We start from the raw sequence: 27,086 nt of genomic DNA, 5'->3' as shown, positions 1-27,086 counted from the left end.
TTTTATATAGAAATATAATGTGTTCATTTGTCAGTATTTTGTTTATATATGTAAATATTTATATATAGCCTAATCATATATTGTCTCTTCAGATTATTAAAATAGTTGACTTTACTGCCACTATCTGCTTCTCTTTCATATATTAGTGTGTGTGTGTGTGTGTGTGTGTGTGTATGTATATATATGTATATGTATACACACACACATTTTCTATTACTGTTAATCCCACTATGAATATTAAAATACACCGAACCATTTGTCCTGTATCATAGCTACATGTGTAACGTTTGCAGAAAAAAAAGAAAAAAAAGAAAATCAGTTTAGTATTCAGAGAAACAGCACAGTGGAGCGGGTGACCGGTCCAAGATGGCGCCCCCACGGCTCATCAGCGCCAATAGACGTATGCGGTGTCTACTCTCTATGGAATTCCCCGTCATGCCTCACGCATGAGTCACGTAAAGCTGCTGACGTAATGACATCACGAGGCCTCTCCGGAAAAGCGGAAGAAGAGACAACAACAACAGCGGCGGCGGCGACAGCAGCAATCTCGGCGACGGTAGTTGACGAGAAAGACAGCTGAGCGATTTCACCGTTAGTTGTTCGGTACCACAAAGTGTCGGTGGTTTGTGTACGATTAATAAAACCGTTATTGTTTACATTAAGAGACAACATGTCGGTATTTGCTAAGTTATTCGGCGGCGGGGGTAAGGGTGGGAAAGCGCCGACACCCCAGGAGGCTGTCCAGCGACTCAGAGATACCGAAGAGATGTTGGCCAAAAAACAGGATTTTTTAGAGAAGAAAATCCAGCAGGAGCTCTCGACTGCGAAGAAGAACGGCACGAAAAACAAGCGAGGTGAGGAAAGCGCCTGATCTCCGTGGTTTGACACGTTTGACAGTCCGCAGGTTAGTTTGTTAGTTAGCCCTCAGGCGAAGGAAGGAGGAGGAAAGTTGGCAGTTAACAGTTACCTGAACGCAGGTCTGTCCACACAGCCGCCTGATTTTTAAACGTCTCTTTTAAAGGCAACACAGTGTTAGGAATAAAACAACATGACAAAACAAGGCAGAAAGTTATTAAACAACGAAGGCGCTGAAACTGTAGAGTCGTTAAAGTGGAGTCTGAGCTAAAGGGACTCTTTACTGATGTGTTTAAAAGTCGTCAAACTCCAATGTGAACTCAAAGTGTTTATCCACTTTGAGACAAACCAGCCAAAATTAAGCTAAAGTTTGAAAAAAAAAAAAAACGTGACGTGATTTCAGTAATATAACTAACACCCGACATGAAATTTCAGTAATATAACTAACACCTGACATGAAAAATATGCAGGTATTTCCCTTAACATACACACAGTGTCATAGCTTTGCACCCTGTTTACGTCATGATCTAACCTCTGTCTCTCTGCTGGTGTCCATACCACAGCTACCTGTTTACTCCGCCAGCTGTTGTGTTATTGAATTACTCCAAATGTATGGCACTGACCCCGGGTGGTGCCTCTCACCATGTTCAAGTAGCAGATTTAAGCATCAGTTTCTCTGAAAAATAAATCCCAGTTGATCTTTTAGAAGCTTGTTTAGAAACACCCACAGCTGTGTTGAAAGTATGTCCAGGGTCCCTGAAGGCTCCTCTAAACACCTGAACACCTAAATCATATTTAGTCTGCTGCATGATGAGAAAAGATTGCTCACTCCTCATTCGGACTCCAAACAAAGGTGATAGCTAAAAATGACTTTTTTTTTTTTTTTTTTTTTTTACAACTACAACTAAAATGTACAAGTTTTGTTTCTCTACATAAATTTTACTGAGTATCTTTTTGATTTCATGTACAATTATATGCGTATGTTTTTCCTTATTGTCCGTTTCACATTCAGTATTTGTAGCTTAGTAGATGTCTTTATATGAAGCATGTTGTTAGCAGTAGGTTCATTCACACACAGAAGTATTTAATGGGGCTTTAACTGCCTTACATTATGAAGGAATTATTTACTCTGTTAAATGTCAAAATGTCATGTCAAGACAGGTAGCATATCTTTATCTGCCAAATGCCTGTCACAGGGAGAGGCCAGGACTGCCTCCAAGTTTGACTGATCGCAATCAGCAATGGACCAAGATGATTACGATGTGCTGAAACGAGTTTTGATTGTGTTTGTGAAGGCTGTGACGCTGGTATAATACTTGAGAGGCAAAAGAGAATTAGCACAATGCTATATGGTACATGCTAGCTGGTTTTCTACCTGGAATTTTTGCTTGAACAGGTAACATTGAGCAACGCAGCGGCCAACTCCAGCTGCACAGCTGTGCTCTGATTACGGTTTTATCATTTGAAAAATGCCAACAGCTAAAACCACCTTAATTTTCCACAAATTCAGGCTGCCATAAACAGTCTGTTGATTTCATTAATAGAAGTAAAATGGAGAAAAATACTGTTTTCACCATCTTGTACATGCACAAGTTGAATGTGGGCTCTTTACACACGTTTTTAGTTTGAGCATTATGAGCTCATTTACAGCTGGTATTAACCTCCAATCTGTATCTTTTCTGGACAACGAAAACCACTTTGTTAATGCTACTGAAATGCCTGTGATTGCTTGTCAAAACCATGATTAGAGGCATAAAAACTGTGCAGAAACGTCTTTCTCGTGTCACGCAGGCTTCTTTTCTACATTTACATTTCACTGTAGGACTGCTAAGGTTGTTTAAGCTTAGCCAAACTTTTGAGCGCTTGCTCCAGTCAACCATATTGTAACCAGGTTCTGGACTGAATTCAGAAATGATCCTCAGTTCAAACACTTGTGCTGGTGGTCTTGGGAGCAGGACACAGTGTACACTGGCTCTCAGCCAATGTATGCTGGGAGGGGCTCCAGCCCCTCATAACCTCGAATAGGATAGAAGGATATAGCTAGATGATGAATGGCTGCTCCATAAAACCAAAATATGAGGGAGAAATACAAATGCAGCTGTCTATAAACGTTACCTACAAGCTAGTTAGCTTGCTAACAGTTTGTTCCTGTTAACTGAGGTGACAATTCTCCCATTTCAGCTCAGTGTGTTCAGTTACTTGCTGGAGGGTTGTTTTTTTTTGTGCTTTAATAGGTGTGTCAGCACAGCAGTTTTATTATACACTGTGGAGACTCGAACTAATGATAATAACACTGCCAACAGCTCCCTTTGCTGTGACTACCATACTTTTCAGATGGCTGTAAACACAGCACAGTGCTTCTGTGTTTTGGTCTGATGAGCGACATGGACGTTCTGTTGTCCTGTCCCAACAGAGGCTCAGTAACCACAGCAGAACCTGCAAACAGCCTCGCTTTAGCTACCGTGGACATGGCTTGATATGCCAACATGTTGAAGGTTTAATTTCAGCTTTTGAGCAGCACACTGCTCACATCAACCAGGGGAGGAAAATTAGACCAGTGACACATTTGCTGAATTGGCATAGTGGTGTTAACTGTGCCATAGCCCAACTGTGCATTTACATGGGCTGAAAAGAAGAAAAGCTGGTGCTTTAAGTTTATTTTATATCAGTGCTTTTGCAGAGTTCTATGAAGTTGCATCATAGAGTTGACTGTTTCTTAGGTTGGCGTAAGTCCAGGGCAAACATGGTGTCGTCTTACACCATTCAGCTCTAATGGTAGTGTTTGGGCAGAGTTTTGAAAATGTTTTGATGATACCATTTACTGTGATATATCCGGCCACAATAGTTGTGGGAAGAACATCTGATGTGACACACCCCTAATTACATACAGCCAGATAGCCAGCTGTGGGTGCTGAGAGATGTGTGATGTAACCAGAAATTGTCTCTTAAGAGAAAAGGCACAGCACTCACACTCAGACCACACGTGAGCTCATTTACAACTGGTTTTAAAAGTCCCAGTGAGCTTTACATGGTACACCTGCTTCCAACCCTGAAACCTGATTTTCAACATTGTTCACCCTGCCACTTAGTGTCCCTCTGACCTCCGATACACAAAATACTCCAAAGTGTCAGTAACAATGGTGAGACTGCCTCCAGCTCTGACTCATGTGTCTTAAATTATAGCTGCACAGTTAACAGAGGCCAGAGAGAGTCGCTTCTGTAAAATGCCACTGAACTCGTCAAGTGGTCGGCAGAAAAGAGTGGGACAACAGGAAAAACAAAGGGTCAAAAAGTGACCTTGTGAAATCCAGTGGGGTGGTCTGAGTGCCATTGTGTAACCCAGATAATCTGGTAATGATTTGTGTGATGTTGGGTAACGATGTTATCGGTCCAGGAATAGAGCCTGTGCTGATATAATCTGATGAACCTGGGACTGTCAGCTGCTGCCTGGTTCCTGTTGGACCAGACTAAACCACATACAGTAGGCTGATAAAGGTGGCTGTACGTTCAGGATTGTATCTGTCTTTATTCTTTATCAGACATGCTCTGGCTGATCGTAGTTTTCTGATATCTTTGAAGTTCTTGAGTAGCTTCATGTGACACTGGAGATGTTTGGCTCCACTTTTGTTTGTTTAAGAACCGCCCGTCAAGTTTTATCTTTAGCTAAGGATTCCTTCAGAGTTCATCGCTTACAAGGTTTTCATTGCGCCCGAGTTCTTCGCAGAGTTCTCCTCCTCCTCCTCCAAAACAAAGGGACCCACTGATAAAACCAGTCAAAACACAGAATGAAGGAGTTTCACTTTAAAAATCAGCGTCTCTTGGGCGATTTTTGGTAGACAAACGACATCCTGGGGAGACAGGAAACTGAGCTGCCGCTAACGTTAGCTCAGCTAGCTCAGTCCAGTGACCAAAAGCCTTCATCTGGTTAAAAGATTACCTTAAAAATTACCAGGATTGTGGGGCTGTAGCAGTGCTGACATAGCATGCTAACATGGTCACAATGACAATGCTAACATGCGGATGCTAAGCAGGTGTGATGGCTGAATAGTTTCAGTTACCTGCTGCTGCTCAAGAGGGCGACAGCAGAGGAAAGTCTTTGACTGCTAAACCCAAATCCTAATCTAAACTTTTCTGTCCCATCTTCTCATGTTGAGTCTAAAATGAAGCTGTAGAGCAGACGCACAGCAGCGTACATACTGACCTCATGTTACTCCCTCCTCTCAATGATTCAGCAGGTTTAGGTGAGGTGATTTCCCATGTCATCATCGCAGGGGAATTCCCTTTGTTCCGGTTTACATAATCGTTTCTGTGCGTTTAAAGGCACATAGAGGAAGGCAGAATGAGCGGGATGTTAGCTGGCAATAATTCTGAGATTTCAGTTGAGCAGCAAAATTGCTGAAATGCCAAACATTCACTTATTTTGGCTGAAAATGGGAGGATTTTTGTTTTTGTCTGTGTTTTTTTTAATTGTAAGTGGCATATCTTTGCGTTCCAGACAGTTCAGGACACCCCCGTGAAGGCGTTACCATGGGCTCTGACCACAATTTAGGTTTTTCTATTTTCATTGGACGAATGATCATTTGAATGAAAAAAGACTGATAAATTGCTAGTGAAAAAATAGCTTGTTGAATCTATCATTTAATCTGTCGATTAAACTGCTCAGTCTGTTCAGTGTCAGAATAAAATGAAAGGGCCGAGCTGACGTCCTTGTTTTGTCTGACCAACAGTGGTTCCAATCCAGCGGTTGCCTTAGGTTTTCGGAATATTATTATCCCAGGTATTTTGGATGAGACCGGACTTCTGTGAGCTTGCAGGTGTTGTTCAGGAGAGAAATAGTGAGGGGACAAACCTGAAACAGCCTGACTGAGGCACACTGCGTCGGCAGGCAGAGATGTGGCTCAGACAGGATTTTATCAGATTAAGGGAGTCCTGCTCCGTTAGGGCAAACACTGTAGTTCAACATGCAAACAGTTGACTGCCGCTCATCTCACAGCAGCGCAGCTCCTCCTGCTCCCAGCACGAAGCAAGCTGCTCCTGCTGCATGATCACATAAGACCAAAGGTCCGCTGAAGGTCCGCTCTGCACGGCTTCATGTCCTCTTTGTGTCTGTCAGTTCAGATGCACAGTGTTTCCAAGCAGGAACCATTTGTCTTCAGGTTTGCATGCTGTTGAATTCTCCATTTGTTTCTGTCTGGTTGTCTTTTTCACACTTCAGCTGGGCGCTTCATATTGTAAACACTAATTTACCCCTGAAAGAATAAAAGCCTTACCGACGCCCTCTCGTTTGTGTACATAATGAGAGCATCAGCAGAGTCTTCAGTAAGAAGGAGTTTATCTGCTGGACTAACTGTGTCTCACCCGGTGTCTTTCTGTGCAGCGGCTCTGCAGGCCCTGAAGAGGAAGAAGCGTTATGAGAAGCAGCTGGCTCAGATCGACGGGACGTTGTCTACCATTGAGTTCCAGAGGGAGGCGCTAGAGAACGCCAACACCAACACAGAAGTGCTGAAGAACATGGGCTTCGCTGCCAAGGCGATGAAAGCTGCACACGAGAACATGTAAGAGAGGCAGTGCTGAGGTTACTGTAGGAAGTACTATGACTTACTGTGAGCCGGATAACTGTTTTGTCGCTCCTTGTTTTCCTTTGGTGGGTGGCTCCATCATTTAAATGACACATGGTCCATCACTGGCTGATATTGAGACTTATATTTCCTCTCTGTCTCTGTCTCTGTCCTCCTGTTTCACAGGGACATAGACAAAGTAGACGACCTGATGTCAGAAATCACAGAACAACAGGAAGTGGCACAAGAAATCTCAGATGTGATTTCCAGACCGATTGGTTTCGGAGAAGATTACGACGAGGTGAGAACACAGACCAGAACCCTTTCTGGAAGTCAGGAATCATAAGTGCATCTCAACCCGGGGAACCAGGACCTAAACTTAGTTCATCTGCAGGAGGTCTGGGGACAATACTTTAAGACAGCCGTGGAGCTCTCAGGGAAAAGCTGCTACAGCTTCAGTCACTCACCAAACAAGCACTGGTAGACTGTAGCGTCAGTGTTAGGACCTCTGCACATAAGGCGCTCAGAAAAGACGTGCTCTACTGAATGTGCTGTATTATTTATGCGCAGAGCTCGAGACTTGAGAGTTGGACTCAAGCCCTGAAAATGAAGACATGCCTCTCGAGTTGGACCTGAGGAGGCTTGACCTATAATTACTGGAAAATGCAGTGTTACACATAGTCAGCATAGTTAGCTCTGCCAAACTTTCATGTTCAAACACAACCTCATGTACACTTTTAATATACTGAGAGAAATGAGCCTTTCATTCTAAAATTAGTCTATGTCTATATATCTAACAGCTGCTGACTTCACATTTCTAACTCACTAAGTCTGCCACTCTGCAGCTTTAATGGCAGATTTTTATAGATACTATACAGTATAAAGTCTGTAGACGTCTGTGGTTGAACTTTTTCCCCTGGTCTAGTGTTAAAAAGCAAACAAAAATTGCAATAAATGGTATTATCGAACACTGATATTGCTTAAGGATCACAATATATATCGAATGGATACTTGATAATTTGATACTGTCACCCAAATACGGTGATAGTATGGAATCGGGAGATCGGCATATCGTCCCAGCCCTATGCAAACATGGTCGCTTGATTACTCTCGTGTGTGTGTGTGTGTGTGTGTGTGTGTTCAGGATGAGCTTATGGCTGAGCTGGAGGAGCTGGAACAGGAAGAGCTGGACAAAAATCTTCTGGAAATCGAAGGAACAGAGGACGTTCCTCTACCCAGCGTACCATCTACAACACTACCATCTAAACCAGGTATCGTGTGTCACTTAATTCACACGCTATGCAGCACATCCTTAAAATCTACACAGTCAGATAATTAAATTTCATCTTTTATTTCTTCTCCCTTTCAGCCAAGAAGAAGGAAGAGGACGATGAGGACATGGCTGACCTGGAGGCCTGGATGGCTAACTAAGCTAGCCAGCCCTGCTAGCTAGCCAGTGCCCCTCTACCTGTCTGTCTCTATGCCACCAGGCTGGTCCCAGACATCTGGAAGCGAGACAGGGACTCTGGGCTGCTGGGCTGGCTGCTGGCATGCTGCTCTGTCTTAAAGCCTACGTCCCAGTATCTAACCATACCCCGACCCTGAAGTATGCACTTGTGCCCGTACTCACTGACTTAAAATGAAGTGAACCCAGGCTTTTCTCTTCTGATTAATGTTACATGAAGAATCTATTTGCTCCAGCTGTGCACTCCTGTTATTATAAAGGCCATAGAGCAAGTGTCATCCCCTGACAGCCTGTGGTCATGTATATTAAGGTTCTCTTTGTGGGCAAAAAGAGTCCATGAATGGGCACCTGGGTCCAGAGTGTGCAAGTGCATACTTCTAGGGAAGAGTGTGGAGGAACAGGGTGAGGCTTGTTTCCAGGAGGAACTTGAAGAATCAACAAATGTGTGTGGGGGAAAGCCAAAACAGAAGGACGACATGACTCAGCCATTTTTCTGCTTCCTGCACTGTCATCACTCTGCTCTTCTACAGTGATGTCGACGACCTGTCATCTACACCATCTCTGCAAAATCTCAACAGCAGCAAAAAAAAAAAAAGATAACTGATGAAAATGTAGGACTTTCTCATTGAAATATCACCGTCAAACTACAAAACCACGTCATGGTACAGCCGTGGGAACATCTTGAAGTGGGAGGATCCAGGCTTTGATCCCTCTGTCAGCCATATCTCTCCCGAAGAGTCCGTGGGCAACTTCTTGGTGTCTCATTAGACACTGAAATCTAGATGTTCCTAAAATGTAGTGAGGAAAACGACAATGTTCTGACAAAGAATATTGTCAATAAAAAGGGATTTATCCATAACTGAACATCACAGTGGCACCAGTGCCTGGTTTTCACCGCTGCCATCAGGGAGGTTCCCTCTTGGGACTCCTTGCAGTTGCATCTCTCAGATCTTCAAGCAGTCACGACTCCCTCAAGCGTACATGTCCCTTGAAGTATTTGCTGACATGGTGAGCTGTGACCATTCAACTTCAGTCAGTTAGTGAAAGCTATCTGTTAGCTGGCAGGCTCATTTAATTTTCAGGGGTTTTAACAGACAAAAATATCTGGTATTTCACAAAAAAAGCATATATATATCTTTGAACCTCTTGCTGAGTCGGGAACCACTGCTTGACGAGGTCATCAGGAGCCTGGTCTTCACATGTGGATGGAGTTGGCTTGATTTGATGGTGGATGATTCGTCATGAGCCTGGATTTATTTTTAAGCTACATCAGTCAGAGCTACAAGAAGCTCAGTCCTGCAAAGCTGCAGGCTGAGTCAGCGAGTCAGTGCAGGTCTTTTAAGCTGCTGCCATCTGTCAACCGGCTGCCTGGTATGAAAGGCTGCTCATACGGCCAACAGTGTGACAATTGATAAATACACCATGGACATCAGAGAGATGGCTCACACCAAGGACTAAGGGCCACTAAGTTCCCGGACTTCTTGTAAGCGTGTTGATTCACTCAAATTACCCAAATCTCACTTGCCTCTAGTGGTGTCGAGTCATCCAGTTTGTGCTGAGATGTCTTCAACACCATGAAACCTGAGTCCACAAACCTGTGCAAATAAAAGCAAAACTGCTTGACTAAATACCACTAGAGGCAAGTGAGTAAACTGGGTTTGGGTAATTTGGGTGAACCGATCCTTCAGCAAGACCGGAATAGTGAGCTATCTGACATCTTACTACAAAAATCAGATGGATTGGTACAAGAAACGATTTCTCAGTGAAAGCTGTGCAGATATCAAATGAAGTTACTCTGTGACAGTGAGTTAATCATTGTAGGAGTGGTGGTCCTCCATTATGGCTGTCCGGGGGCACATGTCTGTTAATTTAAACTTGCATGTGCCCGACACCTCCAGCGTCTTGCGTGTCTTCGGTTTAACGGTGACGTTCTCTGAGAAAATCCTACATTGGTGCAATTTAAAGGTAATGTGTGTGAGTGTGTGTGATGTTTTTTCAGCCTTTTGACACAGTGACCTCTTGTGAATATTTAGTCAAATTAAGATAGAGCTGGATTATTTTTTTTATTTTATTTTTTTCATTTGCTCTTGACCCACTTGTGGTGCAGAATTGATTTAAACATTGACAGACAGACATGAGACGCGTCGGTTTGATCTTCGTGATGAAATGGTTGTAGCTACACTTCCCTCCTTCTACCTGCAGACGTGTTGATGCATGGACAGACGGGTCGATCCAGAATCAAACGGACGGTCGAGGCTGCTGTAAACACCTGTGTCTTTCAATCAATGCATTAATTGAAGTAGTGATTTGAAACTTTTTCTCATTTTTGTAATGCAAAATCAGCATATTTGTGAGCGGGCTGACCCCAGTTCTGATATTTAAAGACTATTAGACAGACTATTGAAAAGAAACTTGCATATGCCAACAGAGTTTGTTTTCCTTTTTCTTCTTCCGTTTACCTCAAATATCACTCATCTTCTGCCTGGCTTTGCAGAAACACAGCGTGGCCTGTAGCCAGTACAAAGAGGTTGGACCGATTTTCCATGCAGTAGCCATGTTGCTCTGTGACTGGGGTTGTATACAGTTTACCTTAATAAAGATGGGATTTGATGCAAATATCCACACTGTTGCTTGTGTTCATGCTGAAGTAAGTTTCTCTTTCATGCCTTCCTGAGTTACTCCAGCACTCTGGAACCTGGTTTTCTACAGTTCATTCAGCTTTAAAATCATCTCACATTCATCTCAACTGATATACTGAGTTGAGATCTGAAGGTTCAGTAACAGAAAATGCATGTGGAGCGTAATTATGGGAGGGCTTTGATCAAATCCTTAGCATTTTACACTGATTGCTCACAAGTAGATGTGACTTAGTGAGCATGAAGTCTGTGGAGAAGCACAGGATTAAACTTCAACCATGTTTTTTTTGTAAATGTTAACATCCAAACGCACCTCTGACCCATAATACTTTTCTACAGGCTGCTGTGATCCACAAGAAAACAAAATCATGTGTTTTATATGAAGGACGGGATTAGCCAGTCGTCTCATCACATTTGATTGGCTAACGTTCAGCACAGGCCCCCAAATGCAGTCATCAATAATACTTATTGTTACAACGTGACAAAGCGAGTATGTGCCACAAAGAGGATGCTTTTGTATAAATCTTTATTGAGATTTTCCTCACATGGTTCACAGTCTGATTGCTGCTCAAAGCTGCTACTTAAGACACCAAAATGTTTCAAATTCCACCCAAGCAAAGCTTTAATAAGAGGCGGGATTATGCACCTCTTCTACCCAGAATCCTTAAACTGGACTCGTGCGTAAACCTCCACGATCTCAGCTTCACATGTGGCACAAAAATGCTGCTGTTTGACCTTCGACCTCGTTACCTGGTTTTTAGTGCTCATTGTAAACTGAAGAACTCATCATATTTTATCTAATTATGTATGTTCAGTAGTGAAAATATTTTGTGTGTAATTTGGAGTCAAAGTCTTCATTGTGGTATGATTTTTTTTTTACATTGTTGATAATAATTTAATGCTTCTTTATTTATAAGGGAGTTACTATATGGAAATGCACATAGCTTGGATGCAGTGAAACAACAGTGCAGTGCTGTATTGTTGTAAAATTGACTGTATTCATAATCTCCTTAAGTAACAAAGGGAAAAATAAATAATCCTACTGTATAAATAATCCTATTTATGAGGAAAAACGTTATTCCCTGTGAGTTAAATATTGAAAAATCTGAACAAAGATTGCAGTGATGACAGTGGTTATGCACCATATCAACCCGAGTCTCCTTCCAGCCTCTGAGCATTAAACTGGAGTTTAGACTCAAACCTGTGAGACCTGCAGCCAGCAGGGTCACAGTCAAACTTGCTCTTAAATTAGCTTTAGTGTAGTGTTTCTACCAGCGGGCTGAGTTTAGCTCCTTCGACTTGTTGCTTTCAGAGTGAAGAAACAGGCCCGTTAACGTTTAACAAGGCCTATTGAAAAAATACTGCTGCTGGGTTTGAACTCTGCATCACATTTTGGGAGTTTTTGTGCACCTTTAGCCAGAAACAGAAATCTGTGTTACAGGAAATGTAGGAGAGTCAAAAGTTCAGTATTTTCTTCTGAAAATTAGCCACAGAAAATGTGCTGGCTTACATTCCTCCTCTGCAGCACTTTGTTTTTGTGCAGGGTTTTAGTGTCCCACTGTGGTCTTTTCATTGCATTAAAAAGCTCCAGTGTAAATTTACTGAATATTACTGGAAACAGCTTCAGTAATTATATCCGCTGCCTCCCAAAACCCACATTCCAAGTACCAAAATGTCAAAAATCTGTGTAGTTGTGAAGGAATGTGTGTGAGGAGCTTTCCTTCAGTGACACCAAGACAAGGTCCAGTGTGGAGGAAACACTGGAGCCCAGGCCAAGGCTGGGGTTAGAGTTCAGGTTGGGCAACAGCTATTCTGAGCACATGCACACACGTTTAAGTGTCTACTATATATTTTTAATGTTGCATTCTTTGCCACTATTTATTGCTTCTTTTGTGTATGAAAGATCCTCTACAAGTAAAGTTAGGATTATATGAATATGCTATGATTGTGATTATCATATATTATCATTACATGTCTATCAATTTTATTGATGCAAGGCCTGATCTTTGCACTGGGGAGGTTTGAAGTGCTTAATCTGCTCTCTTAGCTATTCCTCACTGTTTAACACCGTTTGAACACCTTAATGCACCAAATATCATTTGTGCCTTTTGAGTTCTATGCTGCCCATGTCCAATTAGTTTTTTTTTCTTGGCCATTTACAGTTCATAGTTTTAGTGAACTACAGTAGAGTCAAGAGTAGTTTAAAGCAATTAGCAAAGACCCTCAGCCTGACTAGTGTCTTCCATTGGCTACTGAGTCTGATTTTGCATTTTTACTTTATTTACACACTTTTAGAGCTCCTTGAGTCAAATTGCATGTGGGCCCCCACCTGCCTACATTGTCTTTGCATTGTATGTTCCCATTGAAAACAGTGCACACAGCAGACGACATATGGCAGCTTCTCAGAGACTCACAAACCAACAAGTACTGGGTAAGTCTTCCTATAGAAACCCGGTGGTAATTAACGTATTTCACCTACAGGACTCGCAGTGTGTAACAAGCCTTGCTGTTATGAATCTATTGAACCCTTTGACATATGACACCGGTCTCTATCCTGAACAAAATGTACCTTTAACTGCATTTGAATTCCACTCTTGCCCAAACAGAGCAGATATTTGTCTGCTTAACCAGAGCTTAAGTCTACATTTTATCTCCTTAGGCTAAACTACGCTGGTTGGCTCCACTGACTTCACAGGCAGTTTCATCTGAATGCCATGGCCTGCTGCTGTCCAGCTGTTCCACTAGTCTGGGAAAAGCCACAAATGAGGAAATCCTCTAGTTTGCATAAGTTTTCCACTGCATTCATTGACATAATGTATCTTTAAACTGCCTTTAAGGCTTATCCTACCGTATCTACATTGCAACTGCTTGGACTCTGCATTGACTGGCTATGTTAGTTTCATCTGAATGTGTCAGATAGTCTGGCCCCAGGTTTTCTGTTCTTGGTAACTGCATTAAACACACCTTTATTTGGAAATATGAACCATGTGTGTTCAGTTAGATTGTGACTCAGGGCTCCCATACAAGATAGCACCTCAAGATCTGGTATTAATGCAGGACCTGTTTTAGTTGATATTGCACTTTAATGATGAAAATACTACTACTGACAGTGGAACTTTATATTACATTAGGTTAGCACACACATTCTCATGAGTGTCTAATTTACAGAGGAGAAACCTGCAGTACAACATCCATGTTGATACAAGCAGTATGTGTGTGGAGTAAAACGTCTCGCTTGAACACCATCTATTATAAAGTACAACAGGGTAGTTACTCGTTACTCATTTGCCAACCACGTCCAGACCAAACTTGTTTCGGCTATGCATTCCAAACACTTACGCCCCACACGGCACCTCGAGTTATTATTGGCTGGTCGCCCCCAGCGCCGTCCCACATCGACTGTTATCCAATCAACTCACTCATACGCGGGGCGGGATCCGCTGCAGCCAATAGAAATTCAGAGTTGATCCCGCTTTGAACCGCCCTGTCGTGTAAACTGGTTTGAATGTGGCTTCGACGATAAAAAGCGAGCCGTCATGTTTCTGTCCCTCCCTCTCTGCCTCTGTTCGTCGGCTAGGCTGCCGCTGCACTCAACCTCCCCGCAACAAAACACAACAGAAGAACCATGTCTGAGAAACTCCCCTTCAAAGTTGGTCAGTGTCAAGATTGATTGTTTTAGCTATGCTTAAAAGATAGGTGAAGTAAAGGAGGTTGGCGGTTCGCTAGCTAGCATGCGCTTAAGTTTATGGTAGCGTGCATGTTGAGTAACGCTCTTCTGGCAGCAGTATTTGGCCTTAAATGCTAATCATGCAACGACACAAATATAGTAGCATATTTTAGATTGATATGTTAATAATTAATAGCTTTAGCTAATGGCTTTTCCTGACTTTGTTGTTGCTAACGCTGTCTTGCTAGCATGTGGTAAATTGAACGGAGCCGTTGTTTTCATGTAGCAAGGTGTTTAGCATGTTTTCCGTCCGTTACAGCCGCTTTGGCTCGTTACTGGTATCGTTACATTTCCGCTTTTCGACACTCTTGAATCGCAGTTTGCTCAAATCCGAGAATGAATCGACATGTAGCACTCGGTACAAGCGCCGAGCATGGGCTGCGAAGAAGGACGACATCCACAGCCTCTGGATGATGTAGTTTGTTAGCGCCGGCAGAGGCGTCGCGCTTCTTTACTCTGACTGTTTGTAAACTACTATTCCCGTGATGCAATGCGCCTCGCCGCCAGCTTCTGCGTGAGTGACAGGGGCAGGCAGAGACTTGGCTGTAGTTTCACACCATAGTAATGCTGAGTTGCACGTGGTGCGCCAGTGCAACAGCTTTGAGAGCTGAATGCCTTTGATTTAAACGTTGTTGTTACGTTTGTAATCTTGAGTAAAATCGTCTTTAATAGCTCAATGCTCCAGAAGTGGATATGGATCCAGTTTATGAGGGGTACAAGAATGAAATTATGTAAATTCTCTGAATTAAAAATGCACTTGGAAAACAAATTGCATTCATGACAGGTAATGCACATAAAATAGGATATGCTGATTATTATCCATTAAAATAACTCCCAATAGTAATCTATCACTGTCAACTGAACGCTGCTGGTTAGAAGCAGAACAAGTTGCACAATGTCCTGCTTACAGATATCTGTGGGACAAAGTCCACACATCTCCACCTCCTACATACAATCAAGTGTCAAGAGTTCAACTCTGTGTCCGTTAAGTCCTGATATGTTAATTGATGCAGTGTCACTCATTTACCACAAGCAGTCAATCAGAAACATTTGCCTGTGGACCAGTTCTACATGCAGGACTGGTCTTGTTTTCTCTGAAACGACTGGCCTGACTTGAACCGTTGGTACAAAGTTTACCTTGGTCATGAGGACACTCACACCTGTGGTATAAACTGTACCATACCTTCGGTGGATAACTGCACTTCACATGCGAATGCTGTCCTGTTTAAAGGTGGTTTCAGGTATTATTTGAACCCAAGTACCTTCCAGTATTGGTGCCCAGCTCTTGTAGCTATACAGGATCACACAATGAAACCCACCCACAAAGATGTTTCACTCACTGACTTTTAGTTTAGCCACTGCTTTGACCTCAGTGTGACGTTGTGCGTCTAATCTTCTCTCTGGCTGGTTATTCAGCCCAGTGCCGGTTCAGTGCAGTCAGCCCGGCTGAGCTGTGTTTGCACAGATTGCAGCCTCTGTGGTGGAGGGTCGGCTGTACTTTGGGACTTTCCTCCTGTGGCCTGAGGTTTACCTGCAGCATTGTCAACTTCGCTTCCTGTTAACTCAGGATGCTTTCTTTTGCATTGCGACAATCTCTAAATTGAAATGTAGAGACTAGTGGTGTCAGAAGTTGAAACCAGTACTTTTACACTGTCTCTCCAGGAAATTAGTCAGCAACAATGGGATTGAATTGAGTTTGCAGAAGTTCACCATTGCGTGATCTAATTAAAAGGGCGTCCCTTGTATTCTATCTGTATGACACACTGTGGAGTTCAGCTGAAGTACTGTGTCATGTAGACTGGTGTTTAACATGCTTGTGGTCAGTTTCTCTTCACTCAGCCCTACATAACCTTGAGTGTAAAGGTGTTTGCCTTTCACTGTGACCGTATGATTCGATTTGAGCAATCACCACTGAGCTGAATCACACTGATTGTGACTCATTAAATATCTTGATAAGTGTAGTTACAAAATGATGGTGTAAGCGGGTGCCTAACTCTTTAAGTTTCCGGCCTTTTGCTCAGTTGGTGCCTCTGTCGTGGTCTGTAGGCAGAGTTTTAGCTTCATAGAGAGACATGATCAGCAGCTTGTAACAAAGCATTGTAGGGACAAATTGCTGCTCAAGATACAAGAAGTGAAAATGAGAACAAGCTGGTGTTGTGCTGTTCATGTGAAATCCTGTCGCTTTCACCACTGACGCTCATTTATTAAGTAGTGACTCCAAATCCTATAGAAGTTACTTAGAATCCATGTTCTGACATGTTTAAGAAACTACCTGAACAGCCTGTTCCTGTGTTGGTATGTTCCTGTGTTGGTATGTTCCTGTGTTGGTATGTTCCTATGTTACATCAGTCATGAACCAGTCACCCTAAACTTGCAAGCAAATCAAAATCTATTGATTATGGACAAGATAGATTTTAGCTTATGTTGACCATTTTCCTGTGTTGTTTCAAATGCATAATTACACTTCCCTATTACGTCCACTCAGTAAGATCGTGTTCTTCACCCTCCAGTCAAGCTGCACATGTTCAGCAGCAGCAGCTGTCTGGAGGTGAAAGGAGGGGCTGTGCACACAGCTGTGGTCGTGTTAATTGTCCCAGTTCAGCAACAGCATTAGCAGCGTGAAGGCTGTGTCCTCATTTGCTGGAAAAGGACAGGATTTTACATGAGTCAGGAAAAATAAAATGTATTTCTCCATTTAACTACAGCAGATTTACTGATTTGCAAAGACCACATCCTGATAGAGATTTAAGATTCCAGAGATTTAACAAGAGTGGGACAAAAAAAAATCAGATCTACGTTGTGTGTCTGAACAGTAAGTCGTGTTAATCTGGAGGTGTTTGAAATAGGAGGGCGTAATGTGACTTTTAGCATCTGGAGGACGTTACTCATGTTTTGATGATATTTTTCGGAGATTTTAATCTACAGACTCAGAGGATTAAAGAAATTGAGTTTGTTGTGAATGGACAGCTGACTGAGTTTTGTTTGCTGTTCCCATCTTTGAACACCTTTAACACCCTGCTGCTTCTCCCTCTCTCTCCCAGCTGACATCAGCCTGGCCGAATGGGGGCGTAAGGCCGTCGACATCGCAGAGAACGAGATGCCCGGTCTGATGAAGATGAGGGAGTTGTACGGTCAGTCGAAGCCTCTGAAGGGCGCACGTATCGCCGGCTGCCTCCACATGACCCTGCAGACCGCCGTGCTCATCGAGACCCTCACCGCCCTCGGAGCTGAGGTGACATTTAGCAGCTGTTTAGAGCACCCACCGATCATTCATGCCTTTCAGAAAAACAGTTTCCACTGTATTAACACTGACGTGCCAGCTGTAACCTCAGGTGTGCTTACAAGAGTTTTATTGATCTTCAGCCACAGTCTGCAGTGAATACAAGTTGATGTTTTCGTGTCAGAATGGATGCAGGCACATTTAGTTTATGTGTTTATATCTCCTCTTTGAGTGAATGAGAAAAGTAAAAAAGGAAACTTTTCATCAGTCGTACCGATCAAGCTGTTTTTCAGCAGGTTTGAGACGTAGCAGTAGAGCATACAGTGCAGGAAAAAGGCACAGTTATTACGTTACAGTGATGGGTTTTCAAAAGCCGAAAGGATTTGGATTCAATGAGGACGTTTGCTTTCTCCTGAACAGTGGACTGTTTCCTCTCACTTCCATTAACGTGTTTTGGTTGCACATTTTTGAGTTGAGTTAAACAAAACATCCACTGCCAGATCTGTGTTTGGCTCAATTGGTCTTTCTCTTTTGGTTTCTTCATTCAATGAGGCACCATAAATTGACTGTGTGAAGGCCATTAGACCATCAAAGCATAAATATATACAGATTAATACATCAGAGACGAGCGCAGGCCGGTGTACTGATAATGCAGCGCGGCCTCTGTTTGATAGCACGAGCTTCCCGCTATAACTGCCGCCATCTTCTGCCTTCCTGAAGTGAACTGCAGCAGTGGTCGCTGAGAGAGGACTACTTCATTGATCCATTTATCATAATGAACGCTCTCTGCGAGTCTGGGATTTTGTCTCTCCCTCTGCTCGCCTCAAGGCCAGCGTGCTCTGTTATCATGTTGGCTTTTATCTCTGACCAGAGCTGGTTTTATCCTGCAGGAACCTGCAGCCTGGGAGCCAGCAGAGAGTAAATAAGCTGCTCTCTCTGCCTTTTGCTTTCCAAATTGAGTTAGTCTTCCCTCTCTGCGGTGGTGATGCTGTGAACTTCTGTGTCACTTGCAAGTCGACCATCCATACTGTCAAAGTTGGTGGTTCTTGTTTTGTCTTTATGTTCTAAAAATCACATTTTAAATGAGCAGTGTTGTAATGGCAGTGAAAACAGTAGTTTTGTTTTTATGACTTATTTATTCAGTACTCCAACGAGAATTTGTTTTACAACCCCATGTAAAATGATAGATAAATGAACCTTGTACCTTGTAATGCCGCTTGGATTGAAACTGGCTTTATGACACCGAGGTTACTGGGAAGAAACTGACGACTGACGCCCACGTTGACGTGCAGCTGGACAGCAATCAGGCTGCAGTACAGAGTTTTGGACATTAGGTGGCAGCACTGTGTGTTGCAATGCAATGACAGGTCATAAATCTCAGGTTTTGAGTTTAATCATTCATAATGATAATATGATTTTATGGTTATCTTGATGTTAATGCAGAGTGGGACCAGACCTCATTAAACAAAGAGCGAAGCACATCCACTAAAGCCTCAAAGCCTTCATGACCGAGGCCTACGGTTTTCATACCGTGGGTCCAAAACACAGGGTTAAAATGGGTTTCTGTTACAAGATTACCAGATGTGAATGAGCAAATATTGTTATTTCTCGCTTCAGTTGTATGTTAATTCCTTTAATGCCCCTTGAGGCATTGCAGCCCAACCATCAGGGGAGATTTAACCAGCTGAAGTCGATCAAATGTTTACTGTGATGCACACTGTCAACAACAACAAAGATTTAGCATGTTTGTATCCCAGTTTGGCAGTGGGAGCCAGCCTGTTGGCGTTCGAGGCTCTCTGCTGTCATAAGGTCGATGATGATGTAGTTAAAGGTTTCAGTGTCCAGCGAGGGGATACAGGAAGGATGATACTCACCAGATATTGTATGACAAGTGATTTAATGCCCCTTGAGGCGTTGCAGCCCAACCGTCAGTGTTGCAGCTGTGTCATAAGGTGGCAGAGAGAGAGCGGTGGTAGTCTGCACTGAGACTCAACACATGGAGGACTCGGAGTGATTCTCACCACCAACACTTTAACTTGCAGCGCGTTAGATTACCAGTGGAACAGCTGTCATGTCTGTCCAGATAACCAGGTAGAGCTCAAGCTATGATTTCTCTTCCTCCTCAGGTTCAGTGGTCGAGCTGTAACATCTTCTCCACTCAGGATCACGCTGCCGCCGCCATCGCCAAGGCTGGTATTCCAGGTAAGGCTCACCTTCCCTGCCATTTCTGTCACATTGTTAGAGGACCTGGTCTGGTTTGTGGGCGTCAACAAGCTGCTGATGCATGTTTTAGGAGCCGTTGACGGTAAAGTTTGAGAAGATTACTGTTTTTTCCCTCTAATTTTAGTATGATTGATTTTAAATACTAAAACGCTGAAAGCAGCCAGACAATACAGGTGTCATTGTGCTCAGGTAACTTTATGATCACCAGATGTTTTCGTTGTTTTTTAATTCATGTGTCAGTACAGTTGTAAAGAAGTCACTGTTTACCTGGCTAACAGGTAGCGTTTATCATTTTTAAGAACAACTAAACCATGAGTTTGACTGTATTGAAATGGTACAGGCAGTCAGAGAGCAGGAGGAGACAAAAGGGAGATTTAACCGGCTGAGGTTCATCCACAACAACAACATTTTGCATGTTTGTGTCCCAGTTTGGCAGTGGGAGCCAGCTGTTGGCGTTCCAGGCTCTCTGCTGTCATAAGATCGATGATGATGTAGTTAAAGGTTTCAGTGTCCAGCGAGGGGATACAGGAAGGATGATACTCACCAGATATTGTATGACAAGTGATTTAATGCCCCTTGAGGCGTTGCAGCCCAACCGTCAGTGTTGCAGCTGTGTCATAAGGTGGCAGAGAGAGAGTGGTGGTAGTCTGCACTGAGACTCAACACATGGAGCACTCGGAGTGATTCTCACCACCAACACTTTAGATTCCCTGACAGGAAGCGGGGACGTTCTCTCTGGACGATCAGAGACGTCCTTGTTCATTTGCATCCTGTCTTTGTGTAGTGTATGCCTGGAAAGGTGAGACCGACGAGGAGTACGTGTGGTGCATAGAGCAGACCCTGTACTTCAAAGACGGCCAGCCCCTCAACATGATCCTGGACGACGGAGGAGACCTCACCAACATGGTCCACAAGAAGTATCCCAAACTACTGGCAGGTCAGTTTTCTTTGTTTTTTTTTTTTACTCACTCTCACACGAGGTCACAGGATCTCAGTTTGGTGGTTAACCCGACGTCCCTTTGGCTTCTTTTCTTTTCTAATGTGGCTGCAGGAAACTTCATTTTGATCAGAAGATTTCCCAGCATTCAGTGCAAAGTGGCTGGTGATTGTTTTCCTGCTCTGTAACATTCAGTGTCACGTTAAAGCTGCAGTGCAGTTTTGGACACTAGATGGCAGCAGTGTTATGGCACAAGCCAGTCGGCACAGGAGCCACAGTCCATTCATGTTCCACAAATCTGAGCTTAAATTCAGTCATTACAGGAACTTGTGACCTTTTTTCAGAGTTTGTAGAGATCATTAGTTCTTTCTGTTAGAGCTGCTTCCTCTTGGTTTTACAGTTTTTTGCTCTTTAAAGTTAATTATTTTGTACAGTTAGCAGTGCCCATCAACAAAAAAAAAAAATTAAAAAGTTTTAACAATTAAAAGATATTTCTCTCCAGATATTTTTCGTATTGTTGCTTGGTAAAACAATAAAATGCTGGTTTTAATGCCCCTTGAGGCGTTGCAGCCCAACCGTCAGTGTTGCAGCTGTGTCATAAGGTGGCAGAGAGAGAGCGGTGGTAGTCTGCACTGAGACTCAACACATGGAGGACTCGGAGTGATTCTCACCACCAACACTTGAACGCAGCGTGTAGCTGCACACGCGTAAAGCAAACTCAGCTCATTCTTCTTCTTGGACAGCGTTGAAGCACAATGCTCACTTCGTCTTCCCTGTGTCTCCGTCAGAAAGTAGATTATTTGTGTAACTGGTCAAAATGTTTAATGGCAGTTTTCCATCTTTGTGTTTTCAGGTATCCGTGGAGTGTCAGAGGAGACCACCACAGGTGTCCACAACCTGTACAAGATGATGAAAAAGGGCGAGCTCAAAGTGCCCGCCATCAATGTCAACGACTCCGTCACAAAGGTAACACGCCTCCACCTTAACACCCCTCAGCTGCGTGCTGTACTGTGAAGTAGATGAAGGTGTTCTGACCTTCATCACTGGAATCATTGATTAAGAAGGAACAGTGTTAAATACTGGGATGATAGTTCAGAATCTGTCTGTCTGTAAAACCTGTGAGCTCTCAGGTGAGAATATTTTAATGACCTCTCGTCCAGTGACTTCTAGTAGACCTTTGGAAATACTTGCAGCCGTCTGAGTAAAATGCCTCCCGCGCAGTAATTGTACAGCTGAACTGAATGGCTCTGAGCTCGAGGTCGTGGGAGTGCTCTGACTTATGGATGTGTTTGGGGAAAACTCTTTGAATCTGACACCAGGCCCTCACAGGAACCGCTTTATCTCATCTGTTCTGTCTGGGGGGGGGAAAAGCCAGACATCCTGTTGAATCATAACATGTTTTCTGTCTGTCTCCCGCAGAGTAAGTTCGACAACCTGTACGGCTGCAGGGAGAGCCTGATCGATGGTATCAAGCGAGCCACTGATGTGATGATCGCTGGCAAAGTCGCCGTGGTGGCGGGCTACGGAGACGTGGGTAAAGGCTGCGTCCAGGCTCTGCGTGGGTTCGGCGCTCGCGTCATTGTCACAGAGATCGACCCCATCAACGCCCTGCAGGCCGCCATGGAGGGTAGGCGATGACGGCCAGTTGTGTATCTATACCACGAACATTTAATTCAAACCAAACTGTCGGCTGAGCAGGTTAATGAGTGAAATTTAACCAAGTGTAACCTGCAAAAGTCATAAAGTAAAATATACCTGTTAAATCTAAATGAAGAGACGAGGTTGTCTCTTCAAAGCCGCCCATTATTTGAGAGTTCACCGTTAATCGATCCCCCCTTCTGTTGCTCTGTAGGTTACGAGGTGACCACCATGGACGAGGCGTGCAAGGAAGGAAATATCTTCGTCACCACCACTGGCTGTGAGGACATCATCCTCGGACAGTAAGTTTGAGCAGCTCGCACGACTCCACCGGAGCGTCTTAAAGTGACACTCACACTTCACACCTCCTGCAGGATAAGTTGTTAATTGACCGCGTGTGTGTTTTAACCTTCAGTCACTTCGAGAACATGAAGGACGACGCCATCGTCTGTAACATCGGACACTTTGACTGTGAGATCGACATGAGCTGGCTCAACAAAAACGCCGTAGAGAAGGTCAACATCAAGCCTCAGGTAAGAGAACGGACTCTCAGGTTTGATTTTAGAGGTTCACATGTTGACAGTGAACTTTTCTTCCATTTGAAGCTGCCTGCAGCTCTGTGGGTCTCAGTTTTCTCCTCTGCGTCGTCGCTCGGTGGACGCTTGCATGTCCTACATCAAATCTGTGTTATCCGAACGCTCACAGCAGCCGTAATCCTCCTCAGGTTGATCGCTACGTCATGAAGAACGGCCGTCACATCATCGTCCTGGCCGAGGGCAGACTGGTCAACCTGGGCTGCGCCATGGGACACCCATCCTTCGTCATGAGCAACTCCTTCACCAATCAGGTATGGTGTGAGCCACAGACAGCGTGGATTTAAAACAGCAACTTATTAATATAATGACAGCACTGCTGAGTGTCACCACCTGTCCTTCCCTGCAGGTCCTGGCTCAGATCGAGTTGTGGACGAACACCGCCAAATACCCCGTGGGAGTCTACTTCCTGCCCAAGAAGGTCAGATGCTACATGATTGTATTTTATGTGACTCATCGCTTCAGACTGACCTTGGACGTGATTCCTAAACTGATTTAAATGGATGTTAAATCAATTAGGATTGGTACATTGATTTCAGCCCTGCTCATCATCGGAGAGCTCCAACAGCTGCAATGAGGGAAGGGGAGTTTAACACCGCCTGTAGTTCGTGAGCTCAGAGGAGTTTTTGTGCAGGCTTGATGTCTCAAAGAGTTCAAGGTCGGAGCCAGAAATGTTACAGATGAATTTAAGCTGCAGATCAAGGCGGGTGCAGCACGTTTAAGAGGGGAGTTTAGTGTGTTTGGAGCGTGTTAGTTTAGAGGCCGGTCTGTTGCCGTGTCCGTCAGCTCCTCCGTGATCCTGGCGTGAAATGTATTTCACTTAAGCTGGAAAACCGCAGCGAAGAAACTGAAGAAAGAAATCCCTGATTTGATTTCTTAAACTTGTTTGGACAGCGAGTATTGCAGAGGACCGCTGTGTCAGTGGGGCAGAGTTCATGAGGTGGGCAGCAATGCCTCGAGTGACAGGAAATTTGATCTGCAGCCATTCAGACGAATCGTCCGTGCGCTCGAGTATTGCTCAGTACGATTTTGAGCTCGTGAAATGATGTTCAGAAATTATTTCAAAGCCTTTTGTAAAGCTTTGAAAACTTCTGTAAAATAATTTGTGCAAAGGCTCCTTTTCTTCAAAACGCTGATCGGAGCGTGGGGCTCTCACTGAAGAAATACAGTATTTAGACTTTAGAAGCTGTTTGAACCAAAAAGCAAGAGAACTATCCACAATGAAAATCTTCAGTTGAATAATCGTTGTATTTCAGTTTGAAACGACAGTTTCATCTAACAGGAACTTTGTTCTGTGTCTCCACAGCTGGATGAGCAGGTGGCCGCCGCCCACCTTGATAAACTGGGGGTGAAGCTGACCAAGCTGTCCGACAAACAGGCCAAGTACCTGGGTCTGCCCACCGACGGACCCTTCAAACCGGACCACTATCGCTACTGAGCCCCCCCGCCCAGCTGGGGAGGAGGAGAAGGAGGTGTGGCCCAAAGGGTGTCGGTGTTTGGTGGGTGGGAGCACTCGGAGAGTTTGGCCAGGTTGCACTCTGGGCGCCGTTTTGGTTTTGGACTTCTAAATGTCAACTTTTCAGGGATACAGAGACGGTTTAGTTTGTTTTTTCACCCTCACACAAGCTTCCATTTCAAATGCTGAAGTTAGATCCAAGTGATTTGGCCGAAGTTTGGAACCAGCACCTCGTTCTGCTTTGCTAAGATGAGATCAAACAGTGTCTTCCAAACAGGCGGCGAATCACTCATCACTGCACTGACGACGAGTCAAAGCCTGTGTTTCACCTGAAAACATTCGTTTGTCTCATCTTATTTTGCTCTGACGCACCGACACACACACCGATATCTCGAGTCCTCGGCTTCCTCTCCTCTCTCTCGTCAGTGCTCCTCTGAATCTCCAGCTTCTCCTGTGGCTGTTTCAGAGAATTCCTCCTGTCGTTCATGTCATTCCCTCTCCGCTTATGGAATAAAATAAACCCTGCTGCTTTTCTATCCGCTCTCTTCTCTCCGTCTCGAGGTGGAAGGCGACAGAACAGGTTTTTCCTCTGTGTCTTAATGAATCGAGGCAAACGGTTTGGTGCGCAGCGGCCTTGTTCCCGTGTATTAATGCTGCCCTTTGTTAGCACTTATCCAAAACTGTACTTGAACTGCGTGAGACGGCTGGAGATGCTCGTGAAGTGCTCGGCGTGGCTGGGTGTGTTTGATCGGTAGAGAGTGAAGAGAAGCACTGCTGCCAAAGCAACCACCAAAGCACATCACGTTTTTACCTGAATTAAACAAACAAATGGTCTTATTCTTTAAGTGTCCTCATTTTTAGGGCTGGGCTCGATTCAGCCGGCGCCATAACAGTATCGAAGCTCGGTACCCGGCCCCGCTCATTTTCTTACTTTTATTGTGGTTATTTAATTGGTTTGAAGGGCCAAAACTTGCACCCCCCTCCCCTTTCCTCCACCACCACCAGTTCCTTTAATTTTCACTGTAGCCAATCAGGATGAAGTTAAAGTTTTGGCCGTGGTTCTCGACGGTTACAGCCTGAAGTTCACCTGCTTGTAAACGATGGATGGATGTTGAAACTGTCCAGTTTGAGGATGAAAAATAAAAAAGAATCATGTTGACATGTCTGATTGTTTCTCCTCATGTTGTCATTTTAGGACAAAGCGGAACTAAAAATCTAAATTTTACACTGAAATATTCACATGCTGCTGCTCTGAAAGGACGGCTGAGCTCCTGTTTTCATTCCCGTCAGTAATAACTCTGCTTACAAAGTTAATATCCTCTCATGTAGAAGCACGGCGAACCCTAACCCTATCCTGACGCGTCTGCTCTCATGTTCAAATAAGTCTAAGACCACCTAAACATTAGTCCCCTTCGTTAATTAGTAAAACTTAGTGTGAAGTTCTGTGTGATGTTTGAGATCAACTATCAGGGAAAAGGAGCAGTCGGATTATTATTTAATATGTCAGAGATGGTCTGTAAACTCCACATTTAATGGATTTCTATTAAAATACATTATAATTAAGTTATTTTCAGGAAAAATCGTTTAAAATAAGTAAAGTAAGCTGCAGCTCAATAAATTGACATGTCACATATATATATATATATATATATAAACAAACTGTTTCCCTCGTGTCAGTGTTCAGTATTGAAGCTCAGCTGAACTGAAGCTCTCTGGTCTTTAACAGCAGCTTTAAGAGTCCTCGATCGACTCTCCAGGGAAAGTGTTCAAATGCTGGAAATCTGCAGCCAAACGTCCTCGACAAGAGACTTGATGTCTGACAGCGGAGGAAAGGAAAGGTCGGCAGTCAAATACGGTTTGGTGGAGCTGAAAGCGGCTCGTGTTTTGGTGTTCTGGTCGCTGAAGTGATGTTTTGAAAAGGAAGCTGCTCTTTGGCTTTACAATCCAAACAGGCCGGAGATCCACACCAGCTAAACACTTCGATAAGATCGTCTATTCCACAAGTCCTCCAGGCATGAATCGGAGCTTCTATTCTATTATAAAAATCGAGTTAGCCGACGAAATGCAAACCAGATGCCAGATCAGCAGATCTGATACAGATGTAAGCGCTTTAAATCATTTTCAGAACCGCTCCGAAAGTCCGGCTGGGTGGAAACACGAAGGGGGGGTGGAGGGAGCTTTGGGAACATGATTCAGATAAGGAGGCTTTCAGGGGAGAGGAGGCGGCTCCGGACCCGAGCCGTCAGCCGGACGGGGCCCCGACAGGAGCCTGACTCCAGAGAGGCCTGCTTCAGACTGAGGGGTCAGTGCGCAGCAGGCAGACTTCAGTCATCCACCCGCTCCACCTTTGTGCAGCGATGGCATGAAACTGTGTTTACTCTAGTCTGATGTACTCTTTCCCTTTAATGTCACTTTATACTCCACTACATTTCTGGGAGACATCTACTTTTAATCCACTCAATTTAACTAATAAATGATGCACTTTTGTGGACTAATCCCCAAATAAAACATAAAATATGTATAAAAAGTGCACAACAGTTAAAATTGGCCCCTTGTTTAAGAGACGCTGCAGTAGTGATGTGCACACTAATGCATCAGCGATTATAAGATAGTTATATGTTAAAGTTATTCTTACTTTTGGTCCTTTTGGTCTATCTTCAGGCTCATGCTTTTCTGCCTGAGGCTTTACTTCTCCCTCTGCTGCACACAGGTCAGCGCAGTGCTTAAAGGCGCACTAATGCACACAGAAAGTGAAGGTAGAGCGATGTTTGTGCAGCA

General features: G+C 43.9%; 2 protein-coding genes and 3 non-coding genes across 5 annotated transcripts; all 5 read left to right on the top strand.

Annotated features, from left to right (window-relative positions):
• The first annotated feature begins 482 nt into the window (after positions 1-482).
• Positions 483-10,496, top strand: chmp4ba (charged multivesicular body protein 4Ba). Its single transcript, XM_076745520.1, has 5 exons — positions 483-854; positions 6,233-6,410; positions 6,600-6,714; positions 7,558-7,684; positions 7,783-10,496. Exons 1-5 carry the CDS (start codon positions 671-673, stop codon positions 7,842-7,844), a joined length of 666 nt encoding a protein of 221 aa, XP_076601635.1. The 5' UTR covers positions 483-670; the 3' UTR covers positions 7,845-10,496.
• A 3,523-nt stretch (positions 10,497-14,019) lies between these two features.
• On the top strand, positions 14,020-25,467 carry ahcy (adenosylhomocysteinase). The gene is made up of 11 exons (XM_076745509.1): positions 14,020-14,167; positions 17,283-17,473; positions 19,588-19,663; positions 20,469-20,621; positions 21,475-21,587; positions 22,041-22,248; positions 22,474-22,561; positions 22,675-22,792; positions 22,984-23,106; positions 23,202-23,273; positions 24,159-25,467. Exons 1-11 carry the CDS (start codon positions 14,140-14,142, stop codon positions 24,288-24,290), a joined length of 1,302 nt encoding a protein of 433 aa, XP_076601624.1. The 5' UTR covers positions 14,020-14,139; the 3' UTR covers positions 24,291-25,467.
• Positions 19,360-19,492, top strand: LOC143339703 (small nucleolar RNA SNORA17). The gene has a single exon (XR_013079363.1). It is a non-coding gene; the product is annotated as a small nucleolar RNA SNORA17 (small nucleolar RNA).
• Positions 20,253-20,385, top strand: LOC143339699 (small nucleolar RNA SNORA17). The gene has a single exon (XR_013079362.1). It is a non-coding gene; the product is annotated as a small nucleolar RNA SNORA17 (small nucleolar RNA).
• LOC143339705 (small nucleolar RNA SNORA17) lies at positions 21,170-21,302 on the top strand. The gene has a single exon (XR_013079364.1). It is a non-coding gene; the product is annotated as a small nucleolar RNA SNORA17 (small nucleolar RNA).
• Positions 25,468-27,086: the final 1,619 nt, after the last annotated feature.

The sequence above is a fragment of the Chaetodon auriga genome, chromosome 2 (assembly GCF_051107435.1).
Source record: "Chaetodon auriga isolate fChaAug3 chromosome 2, fChaAug3.hap1, whole genome shotgun sequence".
In the NCBI taxonomy this organism is placed as follows: Eukaryota; Metazoa; Chordata; class Actinopteri; order Chaetodontiformes; family Chaetodontidae; genus Chaetodon; species Chaetodon auriga.
The sequence above is the reverse complement of the archived record's forward strand: the minus strand, read 5'-3'. Positions and strand labels throughout refer to the sequence as shown.

Coding starts and splice junctions, on each gene's coding strand:
- chmp4ba (XM_076745520.1), top strand. CDS start 671: ATGTCGGTATTTGCTAAGTTATTCGGCGGCGGGGGTAAGGGTGGGAAA. Junction 6,411..6,599: donor AAAGCTGCACACGAGAACAT/GTAAGAGAGGCA, acceptor CCTGTTTCACAG/GGACATAGACAAAGTAGACG. Junction 7,685..7,782: donor AACACTACCATCTAAACCAG/GTATCGTGTGTC, acceptor TCTCCCTTTCAG/CCAAGAAGAAGGAAGAGGAC.
- ahcy (XM_076745509.1), top strand. CDS start 14,140: ATGTCTGAGAAACTCCCCTTCAAAGTTG. Junction 21,588..22,040: donor TCAACGACTCCGTCACAAAG/GTAACACGCCTC, acceptor TGTCTCCCGCAG/AGTAAGTTCGACAACCTGTA. Junction 22,562..22,674: donor GAGGACATCATCCTCGGACA/GTAAGTTTGAGC, acceptor TTTAACCTTCAG/TCACTTCGAGAACATGAAGG.